At 46.2% G+C, this 19,452-nt stretch overlaps 1 protein-coding gene across 1 annotated transcript; it reads left to right on the forward strand.

Annotated features, from left to right (window-relative positions):
- The first annotated feature begins 1,350 nt into the window (after positions 1–1,350).
- On the forward strand, positions 1,351–19,141 carry RERGL (RERG like). The gene is made up of 5 exons (XM_029597338.1): positions 1,351–1,535; positions 1,785–1,841; positions 2,173–2,246; positions 14,713–14,861; positions 17,343–19,141. The coding sequence occupies exons 1-5, from the start codon at positions 1,358–1,360 to the stop codon at positions 17,623–17,625; spliced, it is 741 nt and encodes a 246-aa protein (XP_029453198.1). The 5' UTR covers positions 1,351–1,357; the 3' UTR covers positions 17,626–19,141.
- The last annotated feature ends 311 nt before the right edge of the window (positions 19,142–19,452 follow it).

Genomic DNA, 19,452 nt, shown 5'->3' on the forward strand with positions numbered 1-19,452 from the left:
GCAAGGTGTGCAGCGGCGGTGTACCCTGAGCATGCACAGACATAGCAGAGCAAGGTGTGCAGCAGCGGCAGCTGCAGGGAGGGGAAGGACCTCCTGCCGTCCAATCGTGTTCGTCTATGGCCGCCGCCATTTTTTCTAGTGGTTCATTTTTATTTTTTGTGCAGGGGGGTTACTTTTAATGGGGTTTTTTTGTTTGTTTCTTTTTTTTGGTTTGGCAAATGAACCAAACCAAAACAATGAAAAACATAAGAAATTGCCATGCTGGGTCAGACCAAGGGTCCATCAAGCCCAGCATCCTGTGTCCAACAGTGGCCAATCCAGGCCATAAGAACCTGGCAAGTGAGTTTCCTCACTCCGAAGGCCAGCAAATCTTCACAAGAGACCACTGTTCTGTTCGTAGGTGTCACGTAGCATGTCAAAGTGACCCCTAACCCCCTACACTCTTACCTAAACCCCACCTCGAGTAACTAGGTGGGCCTACCATAGGGATACAAATACCTCCCTATGGGCCATGACATTATGGCCAGTCTCTCTCTCTCTCTCTCTCTCTCTCTCTCTCTCTCTCTCTCTCTCTCTCTCTCTCTCTCTCTCTCTCTCTCTCTCTCTCTCTCCCTCCCCTTTTGCTATCGCATGCAGTATTTACCGCATTTTGATAAATCCACCCCTAAGCTAGATATTTCACTTGGTTGCAGCTCCATCACTGCTCTCTGCATTAATGGTGGGGGTGGAAGGGAAATAGAACCAAAAGGTTACTAAGAGCCAAGAGTAACAGATAAGTATGAGAAAAAAAGTGCAAAACTTGCTGGGCTGCTTCTGCTGTCATTTCTATGTAGGTATTTCCCTATCCCCAGAGGGTTTACAACCTAACTTTTGTACCTGAGGCAATGGAGAGTAAAGTGACTTGCCCAAGATCACAAGGAGTGACAGCAGGACTCAAACCCTAGTCTTCTGATTCATAGCCACTGCTCTAACCACCACTAAGCTATTCCTCCTCCCTTAAATGCTAGAGCTGTAGATTTACTTAATGTCCTCCCTGTAGTTATTAACTCAAATTAGACAGCATTACCCCAAAACAAATAAAGAACCAAAATAAACATTTTGGGGGCTGCAGATCTCTATAATGCATTCAGTGCCATGCAATGGGCCATACCCAGATTTTAAATGCCATAAATGCTATTTTCTTGTCCTGGTCTGCAGTACTATAGAGAAATGCAGCTCCACCTTAAATGGGATGAATCAAATCTACAGTTTCATCACTAGTACCGTGTAAATTCAACAATGTTTTGTTGCATAACTGTTCCCTTGCTCAGTAAGCCTGGGCATTCTGGAGACAGTGGGGGGGGGGGGGGTCTCCCTAATGTGCACACTGAGGGGAGGGGTGCCAGGAGCACTGACATCACCAGCACGGGAGACGAGAAGGGAGATTCCTCTGCACTTACCAGGAGTCCTGCTGAAGGGCAGTCCCTCGACCACCGGCAGGACCATGACCGAGCTGAAGCTGGCTGTGCTGGGCAGCGCGGGAGCCGGCAAGTCTGGTGAGTCTGGAAGCCTGCGAGCCCCGGGCAAGCTCTGCCGGCCGGCGGGGCACGGGCGTTTGGCTGGCAGCCTGCGATAGCGCAGCCTGCGGTAACGCAGCTCTCGGTGGCTTGCGCACGGAGTCTGCTCGCTGCCAGACTTCGCTGAGTGCTGTAAGTTTGTGCCGTGTGCCGGGTGTCTGCAGCCCCGAGCCTAGCGAGGGGGAGCAGCTGTGACTGTGCTTACTATTCCCTGGTTTCTTTTCTTAGCTCTGACGGTGCGTTTCCTCACCAGGCGCTTCATCGGAGAATATGCTTCCAATTCCGGTAGGTTTCTTTGTCTTGCCGGTTATTGCAATGGGAACAATGCTAGGAAATAGTCTGCCGTGCACCTGAAAATTCAGACAACTTGAATAGCATTAGGAAGCCGGGATCTCCTGCAAAAGTCTGATGCAGCCCCTCGTAGACCCGAGGGGCTGCATCAGAGATAACCCCTTTATCATCTCCTGTGGTGCACGGCAGGTACTCTGCGTCCAGCAGAGCCCCCCTTCCACCCCTGCCTGCCAAGGTCTCCCCTAGACGTGCAGGGCAGCAGGCTGGAGGGACAGGGAGTCCTGCGGGGCAGCCACTGACCAGTGTGCACTGTGCTTCCTTGCAGAGAGCATCTACACTAAAAGCCTGAGTATGGACGGCAGGCAAATGACTTTGGAAATGTACGACCCCTGCTCACAGGTAGGAGCACTGACCCCAGCCTGACCTCTTCACCGATCCCTTCTGCTTTCTGCAAATAAAGGTCAGGTTGATTGTGAACGTGCAAATAATGTGCGCTGGCGAGAAGTCTCTGCACGTGCGGCAGGAAAAGCATCGCAGCCCCAGCGGCTACTGCGCGACTAGAAGGAGAGGGACGCTCAGGGCTGCCAGGTTTTCATGAAAAAACAAGCACTTTTTTCCAAAAAAACAAGCCCAAAATACGTGAAATTGAAAGACCAATGTCTGTGAGTCGCATAGATGAGAAAGGAGCGTAACTTTTTGCACGTTTCTCTGTTTCAGCATTTTGCAGAAGGTCTGCATGATGTGCACGAATGTCACACTTACAACATTTGCACAGAGCCTTACTCTCATTGCTGACAACAGGCTGAACCCATGCTTTTAGTTCACGTTCCTCTTCCCGCATGTTGAGCGCCCGCCCGCTCTCCCGACGCGCGCCCAGGCACCTCTCCTGACAGCCACGGGTTCGGAAAATGGACGCTGGAAAAACTGAGCATCCGTTTTCCAACCCGCGTGCAGGCGGGCAGATTTATTTTTTTTTATTTTAAAAGAAGTTTTGTTTTTTTTAATTTTTGGGGCCTCCGACTTAATATCGCTATGATATTAAGTCGGGTGTACAGAAAAGCAGTTTTTTCTGCTTTTCTGTACACTTGCCTGGTGCCCTCTGAAATTAACGCTTCAGTCAGACAGGAACAGGAAGTGCCAGAATGTGATGCTGCCCAAAGTTTCTTAGTGGGAAGAGGAAGTGGGAGGTAGGTAGCGAGTTGCCCCCTCCCCCAAAAATGTCTTCCACCCCGGCAAGTACCTCGTTACATTGCACCAGCAGCTGCCCTGGTGCTGTTTATGATGAACGACAGAAGGACCCGCTGCCATGGCAACGGTCGCCGTCGCCCCAAAGCCGGGGTACCGCCGTCGGCAAACACAGCCTGGGGGGACGCAGCGGGCACGCTCCTTTCACACTACGACCCTTCCTCCAGGGGCGTGGCTGCTCCTTCGTAGACCCGCCCACTGTGCGTGCGATTCGACGCGTGGCCCTGCCACCCCTGGCATCAGCAGGAGTGGGCATGTGGGAACTGAAAAGGATTCCGGTAACACCGTGCGGGGGTGGGCGGAGCTGCAGGGAAGATGGACGTGGGGGCAGGCCGGCCCTGCCCAATGGAGCTTGCTGAGGGTGTGTAGAGGGGGCGGTTACTCTAATTTTAGAGTGAACTCGGGAGCAAGCGCCGCCCGGCGGACAAGATAGAGTGGGCGCTTACTATGCCGGGGAGTGAAACGTCATCTATGACGAAGGTTATGTGTTTGAGGGGGATTGGGGGACAGTGGAGGGCGGGGAATGGCCTGGCTTGTTCTGCCCACAAATGTGCCCCTGTTTGCAACTCTGATTGGTTTACTGCTGCAATAATTTCGGGTGCGCCTGCTATGGACAGGCTTCATCGCAGCAGCAGCCAATCAGTGCAACATCAGAGCACAAGTCCCGCCCAACAAGCCCAAAAAACGTGACTGGCAGAAAAAAGCAAATCGGAAAAAAAAACCCGTGAATGATTAGGAAAAGAAGCCCAATCTCGCGGTAAATAAGCGAGGTTGGCAACACTGGGGAGACTGCCTCCACTGACCGGGTCATAGAGTACTGCTTTCTGATTGACTGCGTGTTCTGCCTCCACTGACCGGGTCATCCAGTACTGCTTTCTGATTGGCTGCGTGTTCTGCATCCCTGGTGGTTAACTTGAGGTTCAAAAGCCACACCAAGCGCCTCACTGTCTTTATCATATCTGAGAATTTATCCAAAACAAAAAACCCTGGCAGTCAGGAGAATCTTTGAATGCAGCTCTTTTCTTACCAAGCAGCAAGTCATAATTTGTCTTGGCAATAGGGTAAGGAATGAGTAGCTTCTGTTTTTAATGTTTTATTTGTTGTATATCTCAGGGATTGAGCGTTGGACATCCGGCCATGTCAGATTAGGCCATCACATCCCAGATTCCCTCCAGCTTCCCAAGATTATTCATACTGGGATCCCAGCCCTATCTGCATGTCCAGGGTCTGACTGTGTGTATTCTGCCTATGCCATGCGTCAGGAAGACTCCCCCTTACTGAATACTCAGATCGTCAGTGGTCATTATTATGCAGAGCCAGGAGTCTGCTTATAAAGGGGAAGCAAAGCAGAGTGAGGTGGGGCTCAGTAATTAGCAAGCCAGTGCAGTCTTGATCCAAGCCACCCTGAGGAGGAGACGTCTGCCACCTTCTCATCTCCCACCCCACCCCCCAGTTCTGGAGTTGCTTGCCTATCCCTCGTTCAAGCTAAGGGTGTCATTTACTAAAGGTTTTCTCACATTTTTGGGCTGATACAGTAAAAACCGCGGGAGAGCCGGCGCTCCAAGGCGAGCGCCTGCTCTCCTGAGCGCGCGATCGAGTATTTAAATGAGGACCTGCGGTAAAATTGAGCGGCAGCTGTCAGCGGGTTTGACAGCCGACGCTCAATTTTACCGGCGTCAGTTCTCGAGCCCGCTGACAGCTGCCGCTCAATTTTACCGCAGGTCCTCATTTAAATACTCAATCGCGCGCCCAGGAGAGCAGGCGCTCCAAGGCGAGCGCCTGCTCTCCTGGGCGCGCGATCGAGTATTTAAACGGGCCGATTCAGTTTGGTGCACTCGGCCGAGTGCACCTTTAGCCCCGGTTTGGCTGCGTGTTTTCAACGCACTATCTTTACCCCTTATACAATGAGGGCGGCGGCTGTCAGCGGGTTTGACAGCCGATGCACAATTTTACCGGCGTCGGTTCTCGAGCCCGCTGACAGCCACGTATTCGGAAAACAGACGCCAGCTAAACTGAGCATGCGTCTTCCAAACCGCGGGCCGCGGGCAGATTTTACATTTTTTATTTTTTATTTAAATTTTGGGGCCTTCGACTTATTATCGCTATGATATTAAGTTGGAGGGTGCACAGAAAAGCAGGTTTTTTTTCTGCTTTTCTGTGCACTTTCCCTGTGCCTGCCGAAATTAACTTCTGCATTTTGGATAGGCGTTAATTTCTGAAAGTAAAACGTTCGGCTTGGCTGCACGTTTTACTTTCTGTATCGCGCAGGAATAACTAATAGGCTCATTAACATGCATTTGCATGTTGCGGGCACTATTAGTTTTGGGGGGTGGGGGGGTTGGCTGCATGTTTTCAACGCGTTATTACCCCTTATTGTATCAGGGGTAAAGACAGTGCGTTGAAAACTCGCGGCCAAACCGGGGCTAAAGATGCACTCGGCCGAGCGCACCGTACTGTATCGGCCCGTTTGTGTCTATGAGAGAAATGCTTAGTAAATAGGGCCCTAAGCCCTGGATTCATCACTCCACTACAGATATAGACCTCCGTTTGATATAATATAGCGGAATGATGAGCCACGGGGAAAAAAGGGGTGGGGGCGATATTGAGCAGGTGGCTGCACTTTTGCCCCCCGCAGTTGCAGGTATGCTGCACACCTTTGCCCCGTGCCGCCACTGGGGAAGGTGCAGTTATTTCTGGCAGGACTGCTGGCGATAATGTGTAAAACACATTATCACCCACAGCACTACTGGGCCCTACATTTTTAAACCCCTCCCAAACCCCTCCCCTTTCCCTCATTTAAATTTTAAAGTCGCCATGCGGTTGTTATCGCAATTTGAAGAATGACCCTGCAACTTTGTGAATTCTTTCAGGACAGAAGCTTTGTAACGTGGATTAATGACAATGCAGTGCAAATGAACAGCCTTTAATACTCAGAGTGCTTCACTTTTTCCATTCATGGTGCGATGCTGCTTCACCCTAGGCTTAGCATAGCACGTGACCTTACAGTGTCAGGCAAGGGACAGTAAAGAGATTCTATAGAGCAGCTCATTTATTTTAAAAAATTTTCAGGTTAATGGAAGCCAAGCTAAAAGAACCAGCCTGAATGCTTTAGTTGGAAATCGGTATGCTTAATATATAAAAGCAGATCATTTTTCACTCTATCCTATGCTCTTGTTTTCTGTGACTGTCATATCCAGGTTATATATGCAATGTTTAAAGGCCAAATACCCATGAATTTGCATATTCACTCCCCATTCACCTTCTCCTCTAATCTTACCCCACACCTGGATAGCAGCACTGAAACAATGAAAGGCAGCATTTGGAGATGGGGGAAGTAATGGGCAATGTTCAGGCACTTTAATAGGCAAAAGACATAGCACGTGTAGCAAAAATGTGACACAAGAAAGCTTGCTCGCAAGCTCTGTTCTAGCGGAGGGAAAGAGTATAGCAGTGGGGGTATACTCCTGCTTCCTGGCCAGAATGAAGAGACAGGTTGTGAAATGTTAGCTGAAATTAAGAAAGCTAACAACCTACATTGGGATAATTTGCACAGAGCAGCAATTATTTCCCTTGACAGAAGGCATGGAGGTAACCTCCACAGAGCAGCACTTACTACATTAACAGAATAAAAATAAATAAAAGAATAAATCAAGCTTCCTGGGCAGACTGGATGGACCACTTGGGTTGTTTTCTGCCATCATTTACTGTATTACTAAGTTAGACAACACTAAAATAATGGGAGATTTCAATTACTCCAATATTGATTGGGCAAATATCTCATTGGGATATGCTAAGGAGGCAAAGTTTCTAGTTTCTATAAATGACAGCTTCATGGAACAGTGGGTCCTGGAACCTGGGCCGGTGCATCCATTAGGCAAACTTTGGCGGTCGCCTAGGGTGCCAAGCCATAGGGGGCACCAAAGAGCAGCCACGTAGTGCCGCAAGCGGGGCCTATCCCGCTCAAGGCAAAGAGAAATAGATACTGTGTGCCAAAACAGGTAGGGGGGCATGACTGGGGGGGGGGGGGGGGCGGCAGTGCAAGGGTCACCTATGGTGCCCAATACCCGTGCACTGGCCCTGCCTGGAACCAATTAGGGAGGGGGGTTCTAGATCTAATCCTCACTGTGTCACATGATATTGTGTGAGAGGTGACAGTGGTGGGCCACTTGACAATAATAAACATAACATTATCAAATTTAAAATCCCTGAAATGAGGACGGTAAGAAAAACGACTGTGGTAGCAATTAACCTTAAACAAGGAAATTATAAGGAAGTGAGGAAATTAGTTACTAAAAAATAAAAGGAGCAGCTATAAAGGTTAAAAGTTTGCATGAGGCATGAATGCTGATTAAAAACACCAATTTAGAAGCTCAGACTAGATGTATTCCACGCATTAGAGAAGGAAGAAAGAAGACCGATTTATCATCAGCATGGTAAAACGGTGAGGTAAAGGAGGCTGTTAAATCCAAAAGGACTTCTTTCAAAAACTGGAAATTGGAACCAAATGAAGAAAATAGGAAGGAGCCTAAGCACTGGCAAATTAGATGTAAAGCATTAATAAGGCAGGTCAAAAGAGAATTTGAAAAGAAGTTTGCCAGAGAGGCAAAAACCCAAATTCAAATCTTTTTAAAGTATATTTGGAGCAAGAAGCGTGTAAAGGAGTTGATTAGACTGCTAGATGACAAAAGGGTAAAAAGAGTACTCAGGGAATATATATTTGATTTATATTCTACTTTTCAGACACTTCAGCACAGATTACATTCAGTTACTGTAGGTATTTACTGTTATGATATCGAGGTGTTTGGTGGATTCTCAGGGGTAACAGTGATGTTATCTCCTACGAGGAGGAGCCCCGTAGGGAGACTGATGCACCGGGCTAGACTCAATACAAGCACAAACACAGAGATAGTTTCTTTTATTGTACAGCTAGGATGACCACCAGAGGTGGCAGTAGAGAGCAGGTTAGCTGGTAGCCGTCTGTAATCCTTGGTGAGGGAGACCCATCCCACAATGGTGGTGTAAGGCCCCGATGCAGACGTCCAATAAGGCACTGTAGGAGAGACAGACTGGCAGATGTTAAACACACTCCCGTAGCTGAGTAGAGAGAATCCCAATGAGCAGTAGAGAGAATAAGTGTTAGAAGCCCATGGTCCTCGGCAGAGGAGACCCGTTCCTCAATGGTGGTGTAGGGCCTGGTGCAGGGAGGAAGCGAGGAACTGATGAGAGACAGAGTGGTAGGAGTTGTACTCACTCTCTGTAGCTGACAGATGGGTTTTCAGCAGGTTGAAGAATAGAGCAGGCACCAGGAATGACACACAGGCCCTCGAGGAGCGAGTACCTGTAAGAGGAAAGGCACCTGTAAATAAGTAGAGGGCTCCTGAGGAGCGGGTACCAAAGGTTAGAGAACCCCGAAGGGTGAAGACGGCTTCCAGTGGATAGAAGCGGCAGAGTAGCTTCAGACCTGGGCAACCGATCCTTGCTAACTCGAATAGCAGTAAAAGAGAGAGGGTTTAAATCCCCACAGGGGTGGGGAACTTCCGGGACCGGCCCCGGGTTTTTCCCGCGCTGGACTCTTTAAACGAAGGGCTGACATTGCTGCGCGCGTCCATACGACATCAGGTGGCGTGGTCTCGCCGGCGGCAGTGCTTCTGCTGCGAAGGAGGGCCTCCCAGTGTTTCCAGGACCGCCGATCCGCTGCGAGAGCGGGTAAGCACGGTCGGCCACGGCCAGAGTGGGCGACCAGCGCAACATTTACCTATCTCCAGAGTGCTTATAATATAAGGGCTTGATTTTCAAAAGCATTTACATGCTTCAAATCGGGTTTACATACTTTATGTACATGCACATTACCCATCTAAGTAGGCTTTTGGAAATTGCTACAATATATGCCATTGAATTGTCAATAGTGTTTACCTATGTACATGGCTTTTGAAAATTGCTATCACAGTATGTTACATTTCTGTGTATAACTCTTTTGAGGATTCAGCTGTATGTTTATACCTGAGGCAATGGAAGATAAAGTGACTCGTCCAAGGTCACAAGGAGCAGAAGTGGCATTTGAACCCTGACGTCCCTGGTTTATAGTTCACTAGGCTGCTCAGGGTCCTCAGGCGTGCGGCCATTGGATTTTATAACATGTGCGTGCCGGCATGCACATGTTATAAAACTGGCGCGTTCATGTATGCTCGCCACTTTTAAAATCGACCCCTAAGTGAATTCTTTGCTTTGGTTTTTACTCAGAAGGGTATCAGTGAGATACCTTTGCTGGAAACATTCTTTGAGGGTGATGATTCAGAGGAACTGAAGCAAATCACCATGAACCCCAAAGATGTAATAGAGCAAACTGACAGACTAAAGAGTAACAAATCACTGGGACCAGATGGTAGATATTTAAGTTATGAATGAACTCAAAAATTAAATTACAGACTTATCACTAACAATCTGTAAATTCTCATTCAAATCAACTATGGCACATGAGGATTGGTGAGTGACCAACGTAATGCTCATTTTTAAAAAGGGTTCCATGTGTGATTTGGGAAAATTACAGACTGGTGAGCTTGGCATTGGTGCCAGGCAACATGGTAGAAGCTATTCTGAAGAACAAAATTGCTGACCATCTAGATGGACACAGATAAAAGGGACTACAGCCGAAAGAGAAGTCTTGTCTTTAGAAGGGGTTAATAAACACGTGGACAGAGGTGTTGGTTGATATAATGTATCTGAATTTCAAACTCCCTCATAGGAGTCTCATCAGGAAATTAGAGTCATAGGATAAGAGGCAATTTCCTGTTGTGGACTAGTAACTGGTGAAAAGATTGGAAACAGAGAGTAAGTCTGAAAAGCCATTTCTCTCAAAGGAGAATGGTACATTTCCGAGTGCCCCAGGGATCTATGCTGGGACTGGTGCTTTTAATATATTTTATCAGTGATCTGGAAAAGGGAGAAATAAGTGAGGTAATGAAATTTGCAGATGACACAAAATTATTTAAAGTAGTTAAATCACAAGCAGATTGTGATAAATTGTGATAAATGTTACAAATGATAGGATGTTAAAATGTTACAAATGATACAAGGTTATAATGTATAATAAGAAGCATAATTTTTATTTGAACTGCGTTACACTGCAAACCAATGTGATATGCCAGATTGAACAGCGGTATATAAAAACAAACAAACAAACAAATAAATAAATAAATAAAATAAAATAAATTGCAGGAAGGCCTTGCAAGACTGGAAGATTGGGCATCCAAATGACAGATGAAATTTAATGTAGAGAATTACATATAGGGAAAGGAAGAATAATCCAGACTATAATTACACCCAGGAAAAGGATCTTGTCATGGTGGACAATACTTTGAAATCCTTGGCATACCACGTGGAGGTGGTCAAAAAAGCAAATAAAATGTTATGTATTATACGGAAAGGAATGGAAAATAAAATGGAAGATATCATAATGCCTCTGTATCAGTTCATGGTGTGACCACACCATGAGTATTGTGAGCACTTCTGGTCACCCCATCTCTAAAAAAGACATAGCAAAAATACAGAGAGGGGAGTTAAAAATGATAAAGTGGTTGGAGCTGCTCCTCTATGAAGAAAGGCTAAACAGGTTAGGGCTGTTCAGCCCGGGGAGGAGACATCTGAAAGGAGATATGATAGAGGTTTATAAAGTCATGGGTAAAGAGCAAACAGTTATTTACCCTTTCCAGTACCACTAGGACTAGGGGACACTCCATGAAGCTAATAAGTAGCACATTCAAAGCAAACCAGAGAAAGTATTTTTTCGCTCAGCGCACGATTAAACTGTGGAATTTGTTGCCAGGGGATGTAGTGAAAGCAGTTAACGTAGCTGAGTTTATAATGGGTTTAGCCACTATTAGCTATGGGGCAGATTTAAAAAGCCATATGCACATAAATGCAGCTGGATTTACATGCGTAGGGGGGTTACGCGCACTGAGCCTATTTTGCATAGGCCCGGCGACGCCCCGGGACGTGCATATGTCCCGGGGTTTGAAAAAAGGGGTGGGGTGTGGGCGGTCTGGGGCGAGGCGAGGGCGTGGCCAGAGGCCTCCGTAGGGCCTCTAGGCTGGGGGATCCTGCGCCGGCACTTCGGCGGCGCACACAACATATGCCTGCCCGGAGGCAGGCGCAATTTGCATAACAAAGGTATGGGGGGGGGGTTAGGTAGGGCTGGGGGGGGGGGGTTAGGTAGGGGATGGGAGGGGAAGGTGGGGGGGGGGGGCGGAAGGTAAATTCCCTCCGAGGCCGCTCCGATTTTGGGCGGCCTCGGAGGGAACAGTGAAAGCCATCGGGGCTCCTCTAGGGCTCGGCGCGCACAAGGTGCACAAGTGTGGACCCCTTTGTGCGAGCCGACCCCGGATTTTATAACATGCGCGCATGTTATAAAATCTACGCCCGCGCTTAGGTACTAAAATCTGGCCCCTGTATTTATTTTATTTAAAAAACTTTTATATACTGCTTAACGCAATGGATGTAGATCAAGCAGTTTACAATGTTATGTCTGCATAATAAAATATATCATAACAATAGTAAATAACACAGATTAAGAAAATAAATATAGCATAAAAAGTAAAGGAATAATGTTAAAATTAAAGACATCAAGTGAAAGCAAGTTTGAATAAATACGTTTTTAAGTGTTTCTTAAATTCTTTGTTAGTGGGAATTAATCTAAGGTTATTCCATAGAGCAGGGCCTGCAACCGAGAAGGCTCAACGTCGAGTAAGGTCTAGACTGGCAAGGCGAACAGTAGGGACTTCTAATAAACATTTGTTGGTGGATCATAATTGTCTTGATGGTTGGTAAATCCGAAGTAACGTGCACTGCGGTATAGTAGATGGGTTATGGATTCGTTTCTGGATGAGACAAAGAATTTTGTATTGAATGCAAAATGAAACAGGGAGCCAGTGTAGAGCAGAAAGAACTGGTGAGATGTGGTCTGTAGTTTCTGAATTGGAAAGAAGTCTTGCAGCGCATCTTGAACAAGCTCTAGCAGACGTAGACTATAGTCAGGTAGGTCAAGTAGGCCCTTTACAGTAGTCAAGACCAGAGAATGTTATGGTTTGAAGAACCAAACAGAAATCATTGTGAAATAATAGTGGTTTTAGGTTTTTTAAAGTATGAAGTTTGTAAAAACAATTTATGACTGCAGTGGAAATACGGTTGGACATTGAAAGTTCAGACACTGAGATCTTGTGCTTTGGTGGAAATTGGGATAGAACAATTCTCAATACTAAGGTGAGATGGAGGATGACAGGAGGATAGAGGAATTTTAGACAGATGAACTATTTCTGTTTTTTAGGTATTTAATTTAAGTCTGTTGTGTGAGAGCCAAGTTTTGATGGACTGGACACATAGAGATACAAAGGAGAGGGTTGTGGACCAAGATTTGTTTCTGGAACAAAAAACTGAATATTGTCTGCGTACATTTTGAAGGACAGACTTAGTCCGTCCAAAAGACGGCAGAGAGGTAACAGATAAATATTGAAGAGGATGGCAGATAGAGCAGAACCTTGTGGAACGTCCGAGTTGACAGTGAACCAGTCCGAGTGATGTTGAGAAATGTCAATTCTTTGAGAACGGTTGGAAAAGAATGAAATGAACCAGTCAAGAACTGTATCAGATGTGCCAATTGATTGTAACCCATCAATAAGAATCTGGTGATCTTGGGAAAGTCACTGCTTATCTCTGGTTATGCGTGAGGAGGATGTGATCCCACCAAGTACTTGACTTGTGACCTCGATTGGCCGCTGTCAGACAGGATGCTGGGCTAGATGGACCTTTGGTCTGACCCAGTATGGCATTTCTTTTCTTTTTATGGTCTTCCCATGCTACGGGTGAAAGGCCAAGTGTAGTCTGTCCTTGATTTTCTACCCATTGTAGTAGAAACCAGCCTTAGACTAGCTTTTCAGGTTGCCTGAAAATGTTTTAAAAGTTTTGTGTTTTTTTTGTTTGGGGATTTTTAACCCCGCAGTTTCCTCCTGCTCCTCTGGCCCTCTAGCTCAGTCAGAACTAGGGCCGGGATCCTGACCCCAAGAGCCTTCACTTGCAACTCTCCGGGGATTTTTCCCAATTCACAGTGAGAGCCTTTGACCGGGTGGGGGGCCTGGCCGTGCCTAAATTGTGCCATTAGGTGTCACTAGTACATAAATCCAGGCCCACCCCCGCTCACACTCTCAGGGATTGGGAGAGCTCTGCCTCCAGCCCAGGGAGTGCAAGACCTGATTCGGGAATCAAACTCAGATTCTCCACCGAGCCACTGGCTTGGCCCCCGTTTCAATATTTTCAGGCAAATGTTCAAATGTCAAAGACTGTTAAAGCCCATTTACCCACGTTAAGTGCACTAAAGGGTGAATTTTAAAAGCCCAGCGCATGCATCAATCTGGGGATGCACAGATAAATCAGGGTCACGCCCACCGAGCAGGTTTTAAAAGCTGCCCGGATACGCACGCACCCTCCGGAGTGCGCACATCTCAGACGTTTTAAAAAAGGGCAGGGTGTGCGCGTAAACACTTTCGTGACACGGCTGCTGCCTAACTTTACTTCTGCTACGGACGCCGTGTAAGTTAAAAAAATCAAGAAAATTAGGCGGATCTGTGGGGTTTTAAGGAACGGGGCTAACTGGGGGGGGTGAAGGCTATTAAACTATGGGAGTCTGGATGACCTCTCTCTTAACTGGGTGTACTAGGATGAACTGGTAAAACTGGGAATAGCGTTGATGTGTCCTTTTAAAAATCCCCCGATTTTCGCGGCACAAGCAGGGTTTGAGTGCACACGAGCAGGCCTATATAAAATTTGGTGCACGTGTGCGCGTGACCAGGCTGTTTTATAATATGCGCACATATTCACGATTAAGTTAGACAATAGCAGTGTCCCTGGGGGTGGGCTGATTTTTAAACCCGCAGTTTCCTCCTGCTCCTCTGGCCCTCTAGCTCAGTCAGCCCTGGTTCTGTACCTGTGTCCTATGCGGTTAAACCCTATTGACAATTCAATGGCACATATTGTAGCAATTTTCAAAAGCTCACTTACACAGGTAAAGTGCATTTGCACGCGTAAAACCCAGTTTTAAATGTGTAAATGCTTTTGAAAATCAGGCCCTATCTGTATAATATTTTTAAAATCAATAAATTGTTTAGCTTTCAAAACTCAGAAAATGTTTCATAAACTCGAAATATTTTTCAAATTAAATAGAACTTTACAGAAAGCTCTACTGGGTTTTGCTTGTATCTGTCTATAGATAGATTGAGTTATATAGATTATGTTCACAGTGGATTTTCTCCCAAGACCTCCTTTCCCTTCCACCCACTAATACCCTTCTTGGGAATATCTGCATGCATCAGGTTATTTTATTCTATTTATTAACTGATTGATTGATTACTTCTTTCTATTACGTTTCCTGCTTTTTCTCGTCTGAAAGTGGGTTACAACACAGTATCAGTACAAACTACAGATGGTACGTAACACAATAACCAGAGCAGTGTTAGATGCAGAGAAAACCTGCAGGTCAGTGACTGTGTTTTCTTGTATTCGTATTAGCAATGGAGAAGCAAGAAGGTCACCGGGAATTGCTGACTGGCCCTTAAGACCTTCTTTTGCCTTTCAGCCCCATCAAGGAAGGCTACCATTCAGGGATGAGCTGCAGTGGGCAGACGGGTTTGTGGTGGTGTACGACATCAGTGACCGGTCGTCTTTCACCTACGCCAAGGCCCTCATATACAGAATACGGGACCCCCACCTAGGAGCCTGCAAAAGGTAAAAGCAGCCTGACACGTTAAACTGTCGGCCTTTATTGAGCTGGACGGCCATGTTGGCGACGATGCATGGAGCTGAGTGAGGGCGATACAAGAGAATGTCAGCAGACCTTAACGTTGTACATTCAATTCATAGTGTTAGGACAGACAGCAGGATTCTCTTATGGGTGCATAGAAATACTCTACAGGTTTTCTGTCTCATCCTTTTCTACAGTGTATTACAAAGAAGAGTAATCAAGTGTGTGTGCCAGAGGACTCGCCATGCTACATCGGGGGATGGGAGGGAAGCAAGTCATTTGATAAAGTGATCTCAGAATCTAAATGCAAAGCAGGCACCAATGAAAGGCACGGCCTCGGAGAAGGCCTGTTGAGGCCAACTCTGGCAACCATGGCTGCCCCTTAGCTTGTCCACATCCTCCAGCAGCTGGTACTGTACCAGGCAGAGTTAATACACTGCATGCACCATGCTTTATATCACAGTAGATGCCACGTTCTTAGGGCAACTGTGGAATCGAAGGTTAAAGCATTGGCGTCCATTAAAACAACTCGTCCAGCCCATAATAACTTTGATAAAAGCTTTTAAGAAATGCTTGGTGAAGCCAGTGTTGAGGGCACGCCCGTATCATGCCAACAGCCAGTCTGCAAAATTGTTTGAGTAGCATGAAAAGTCATTAAAATGTAGATATCTAGATATTTCCTTATTAGACTCGCATTAAGACATTCGCAGTGGTGATGTAGGTCATTGCACAGCATTAAGGTAATTATCGTTAAGTATGACAGTCTTTTGCCAATTCACATTTCCTTTAATTTGGTACTGATGTGATTTTCTTGTTGCTATGGGGATGACAGTCTATGACCAATAAACATGTTTTCCTATGAATAGAAAGACAGGTGCGATACAAACAGCCAGCTGAGTCTGCAAATGAGACCCGGGAACTGCGCTTGCGACATGCAAAATGCTAACTTTGCTTTCTGTGAAGTGCAAACTTCTGACTGAATGAGGGCAAAGAGCGTAACATGACAGCTCTGCTTGTGGAGCCCAGCCCGTGACACACGTGCTCAGCTGGTTCTGCACGAACCGTAACACAGTCGTTCACTTCTCGTTTCAGTGGATTGCAAATGCTTCAGGACTGCTAAAAAAACCAAAACCAAAATTGAAACAAAATCGTTAACGATGTATTTAACTGAGAGGTCTGATGCTCTGCTATCTGCTTCCTTTTTTTCATCTGAGATTAAGCAAAAGTTTGAACTATTAAAACAATGCATTTATGCCCTGTATCTGGCACCCTGAGGAGGCTCAGTCCCTAAGTAAAATTTATGTAAAAATTGTAAATATACTCAGAAGGCAATAGGCGATTTTTAGCCATTGTTCTTGAAGGCTCTTTCTGACTGTGGGATGTGTTCAGATAACCTGGATCAGGAGACTCGTTGGTCACGACTTACTAGGGGGCCGATGCAATACAGAGCGCCCAGCAAATGCATGTTGATGAGGCTATTAGTTACTCACCCAAAATTTAAAAAAAATATGTGCATCAAATAGGCACACCTAGAGCAGGGGTTAATTTCTGAGCACTCCCAAAAGTTGTACAGAAAAGCAGAAAATGCTGCTTTTCTGTACATCCTCCGCCCTAATATCGTAGCGATATTAAGTTGGAGGAACGAAAGATTAAAAAAAAAAAAAAAAAAAAAGTGCCGGCAGTAAGATTCGGGAAACGGACGCTCAGTTAGCCAGCGTCCGTTTTCCGAACCCGTGGTTGTGTGCCGGTTAGGAAAACAAATGCTGATAAATTCATCGTCTGGTTTCTTAACCGGCGGACGGCCGCGGACAGCCGGCCTCTCCTGGCGCGTGATGTCAAGGAGGCGCTAGGGGCCAGCAATCGACCGGGAGGGTTTATTTATTTATTTAGGAGACTTGTATTCCACGGATCCTCTGGTTGAGTTATCCGGCTAACCTAACTGAACATCGGGCATATCTGGCTGGGTTAGGCAGGATAACTTTAGGACTGCTTCGGACATCCGGCCTGGTGTGCCTGGATAGCTCTCTACTTACCCAGATATCTTCAGAGGAAAAAAAAAAACCTAAACCACAGTCCTCCCGGTCCAATGCCCATCCTCCCTCCCCTGCCCCACAACTTGGCAGCTTTAAAACCTTCCTAAGATGATCACCAGGACGTCCCCCTCCCCCACCCCTGGCTAATATCCTCCCACCCACCGTTTACCTCCAGAAGTGGACGGTGGGTCCTCTCCTCTGTGCCGGTATGGCTGGCCGCTTCTAGCGAAGTCATTTTGCAGTTTGAAGTGTCACATCCCTGGCTATCTATCTGCCATGCAGGAAGCTGCATCCGCCTTTGAGTTCCTGTAACCGGGAAGTTTCAGAGTTGTCATTCTGCACATGATGCCAGCCCTCGGGGAGGCACGGCGGGAAAAACTGGTAGTCGGATTTATTCTGATGCAAGCCTAACCCCTTTTCTTTCTGCTTCAGAGATACGGAGTCAGTAGTGGTTTTGGTGGGCAACAAGCAAGATTTGTGCCACATGAGAGACGTGGGCTGGGAAGAAGGGCAGAAGATGGCAGCGGATCACAAGTGCCAGTTTTATGAACTGTCTGCAGCGGAGCAGTGTCAGGAAGTGCTGTCCATGTTCACGGCCGCTATCAGAAGCATCGTCGCCAGCGCCAAGCTGAAAGAAAAGAGGAGGCCCAGCAGCTCAAAGTCCATGGCCAAACTGATCAATAATGTTTTTGGGAAGAGACGGAAGTCTGTGTAATCTGGACAGAGAAGCACGCAGAGGACACGCAGTGAGGTGATGGCCGGTGTGGGGACAATGGATCGCATGCAATGCAGAATTGAAAATGCACGCAACGTGGAACAGCACTAACTCCATATTATTATGAGATCTGAGGATACCTGCGACTTTGTAAATGCACTCAGTTCATGCCAGACCCTGTAACTTGGACTACAAGAGCCAGAATGCATTGGGATTGGTGTTAAAAGGAAACCAGATTGGATGCTAGGATGGTAACACTGAGGGCCACAACAGTGTCTCTGGTACCTGGAGTCTTGGCCCCTAACCTTCCTTTAGATAGAAAGGGGCAGGGTTATCCAATGTGAAATTGCGCCTGGAGGGATTTTACAAAGAGTCATTAGTGGCAGAATCCTCTCAAGGCTTGCGAGCAGGATGCTCCTCACCCCTTTCTGGTCACATCTGACGTCATTTCCACCAGTGCTACTGCCGTTCCGTGCGCATCATTTTCTATTAAAACCTCATGCCACGGGGACAATAGTTTTGGAGAGAAGTGCAAGATTTGTTCAGTTGGCAGCGTCTGCACAGCAGAAAGCAGAAATGCACTGCCCCGCAGGTCAAGCTTCATAGCTTAGTAAACTGACTACAGAGGGCCAGAAACAGACACCCCGACATTTCTGCATCACTCTTTTCACTTAACCGTGCACATAGTAACTGTTTTGCCCTGTTTTATGTCAGGCTCAGGATGGACACAGTCAGATGTCACTTCCCCATAGCGCTGAGTGGCTTTCACTTACTTGGCTTCAAGGCGTGACAGAATATTGTGTGAACATGATAACATCTCAGATAGTGCAACGAGAGAAAATGTTGCTTGGCTAATTCTGCTCTTTGCCTATAGGATGCACTTTGTAGGGCACAATATTTATGTCTGATTGGTCTCTATGGAAATAATTTTCATAGTCATTTATGTGCATAAAGCCTAGTTTTATATGTGCAACCCAATTTTATACATGTAAATGACTTTCTAAAGTGACCCAGGCTCAGTGCTTGTAAAAATGTACATGATGTAACCCAGTTTTATATGTGTAAATGACTATTCTAAAGTCACCCAGTGCACATGATGTAACCCAGTTTTATATGTGCAAATGACTATTCTAAAGTCACCCAGTGCACATGATGTAACCCAGTTTTATATGTGTAAATGACTATTCTAAAGTCACCCAGTGCACATGATGTAACCCAGTTTTATATGTGTAAATGACTTTCTAAAGTGACCCAGGCTCAGTGCTTGTAAAAATGTACATGATGTAACCCAGTTTTATATGTGTAAATGACTTTCTAAAGTGACCCAGTGCACATGATGTAACCCAGTTTTATATGTGTAAATGACTATTCTAAAGTCACCCAGTGCACATGATGTAACCCAGTTTTATATGTGTAAATGACTTTCTAAAGTCACCCAGTGCACATGATGTAACTCAGTTTTATATGTGTAAATGGCTGTAATAAAGTGACCCAGGTTCAGTGTGTGTAAAAGGAATATGACGAGTGAGGTTATCAAATTTGCGGATGATACAAAATTGTTCAGAGTAGTTAAATCACAAGCAGACTGTGATACATTACAGGAAGACCTTGTGAGGCTGGAAAATTGGGCATCCAAATGGCAGATGAAATTTAATGTAGATAAGTGCAAGGTGATGCATATAGGGAAAAATAACCCATGCTATAATTACACAATGTTGGGTTCCATATTAGGTGCTACAACCCAAGAAAGAGATCTAGGCATCATAGTGGATAATACATTGAAATCGTCGGCTCAGTGTGCTGCAGCAGTCAAAAAAGCAAACAGAA

The sequence above is a fragment of the Rhinatrema bivittatum genome, chromosome 4, assembly GCF_901001135.1.
Source record: "Rhinatrema bivittatum chromosome 4, aRhiBiv1.1, whole genome shotgun sequence".
Taxonomy (NCBI): domain Eukaryota; kingdom Metazoa; phylum Chordata; class Amphibia; order Gymnophiona; family Rhinatrematidae; genus Rhinatrema; species Rhinatrema bivittatum.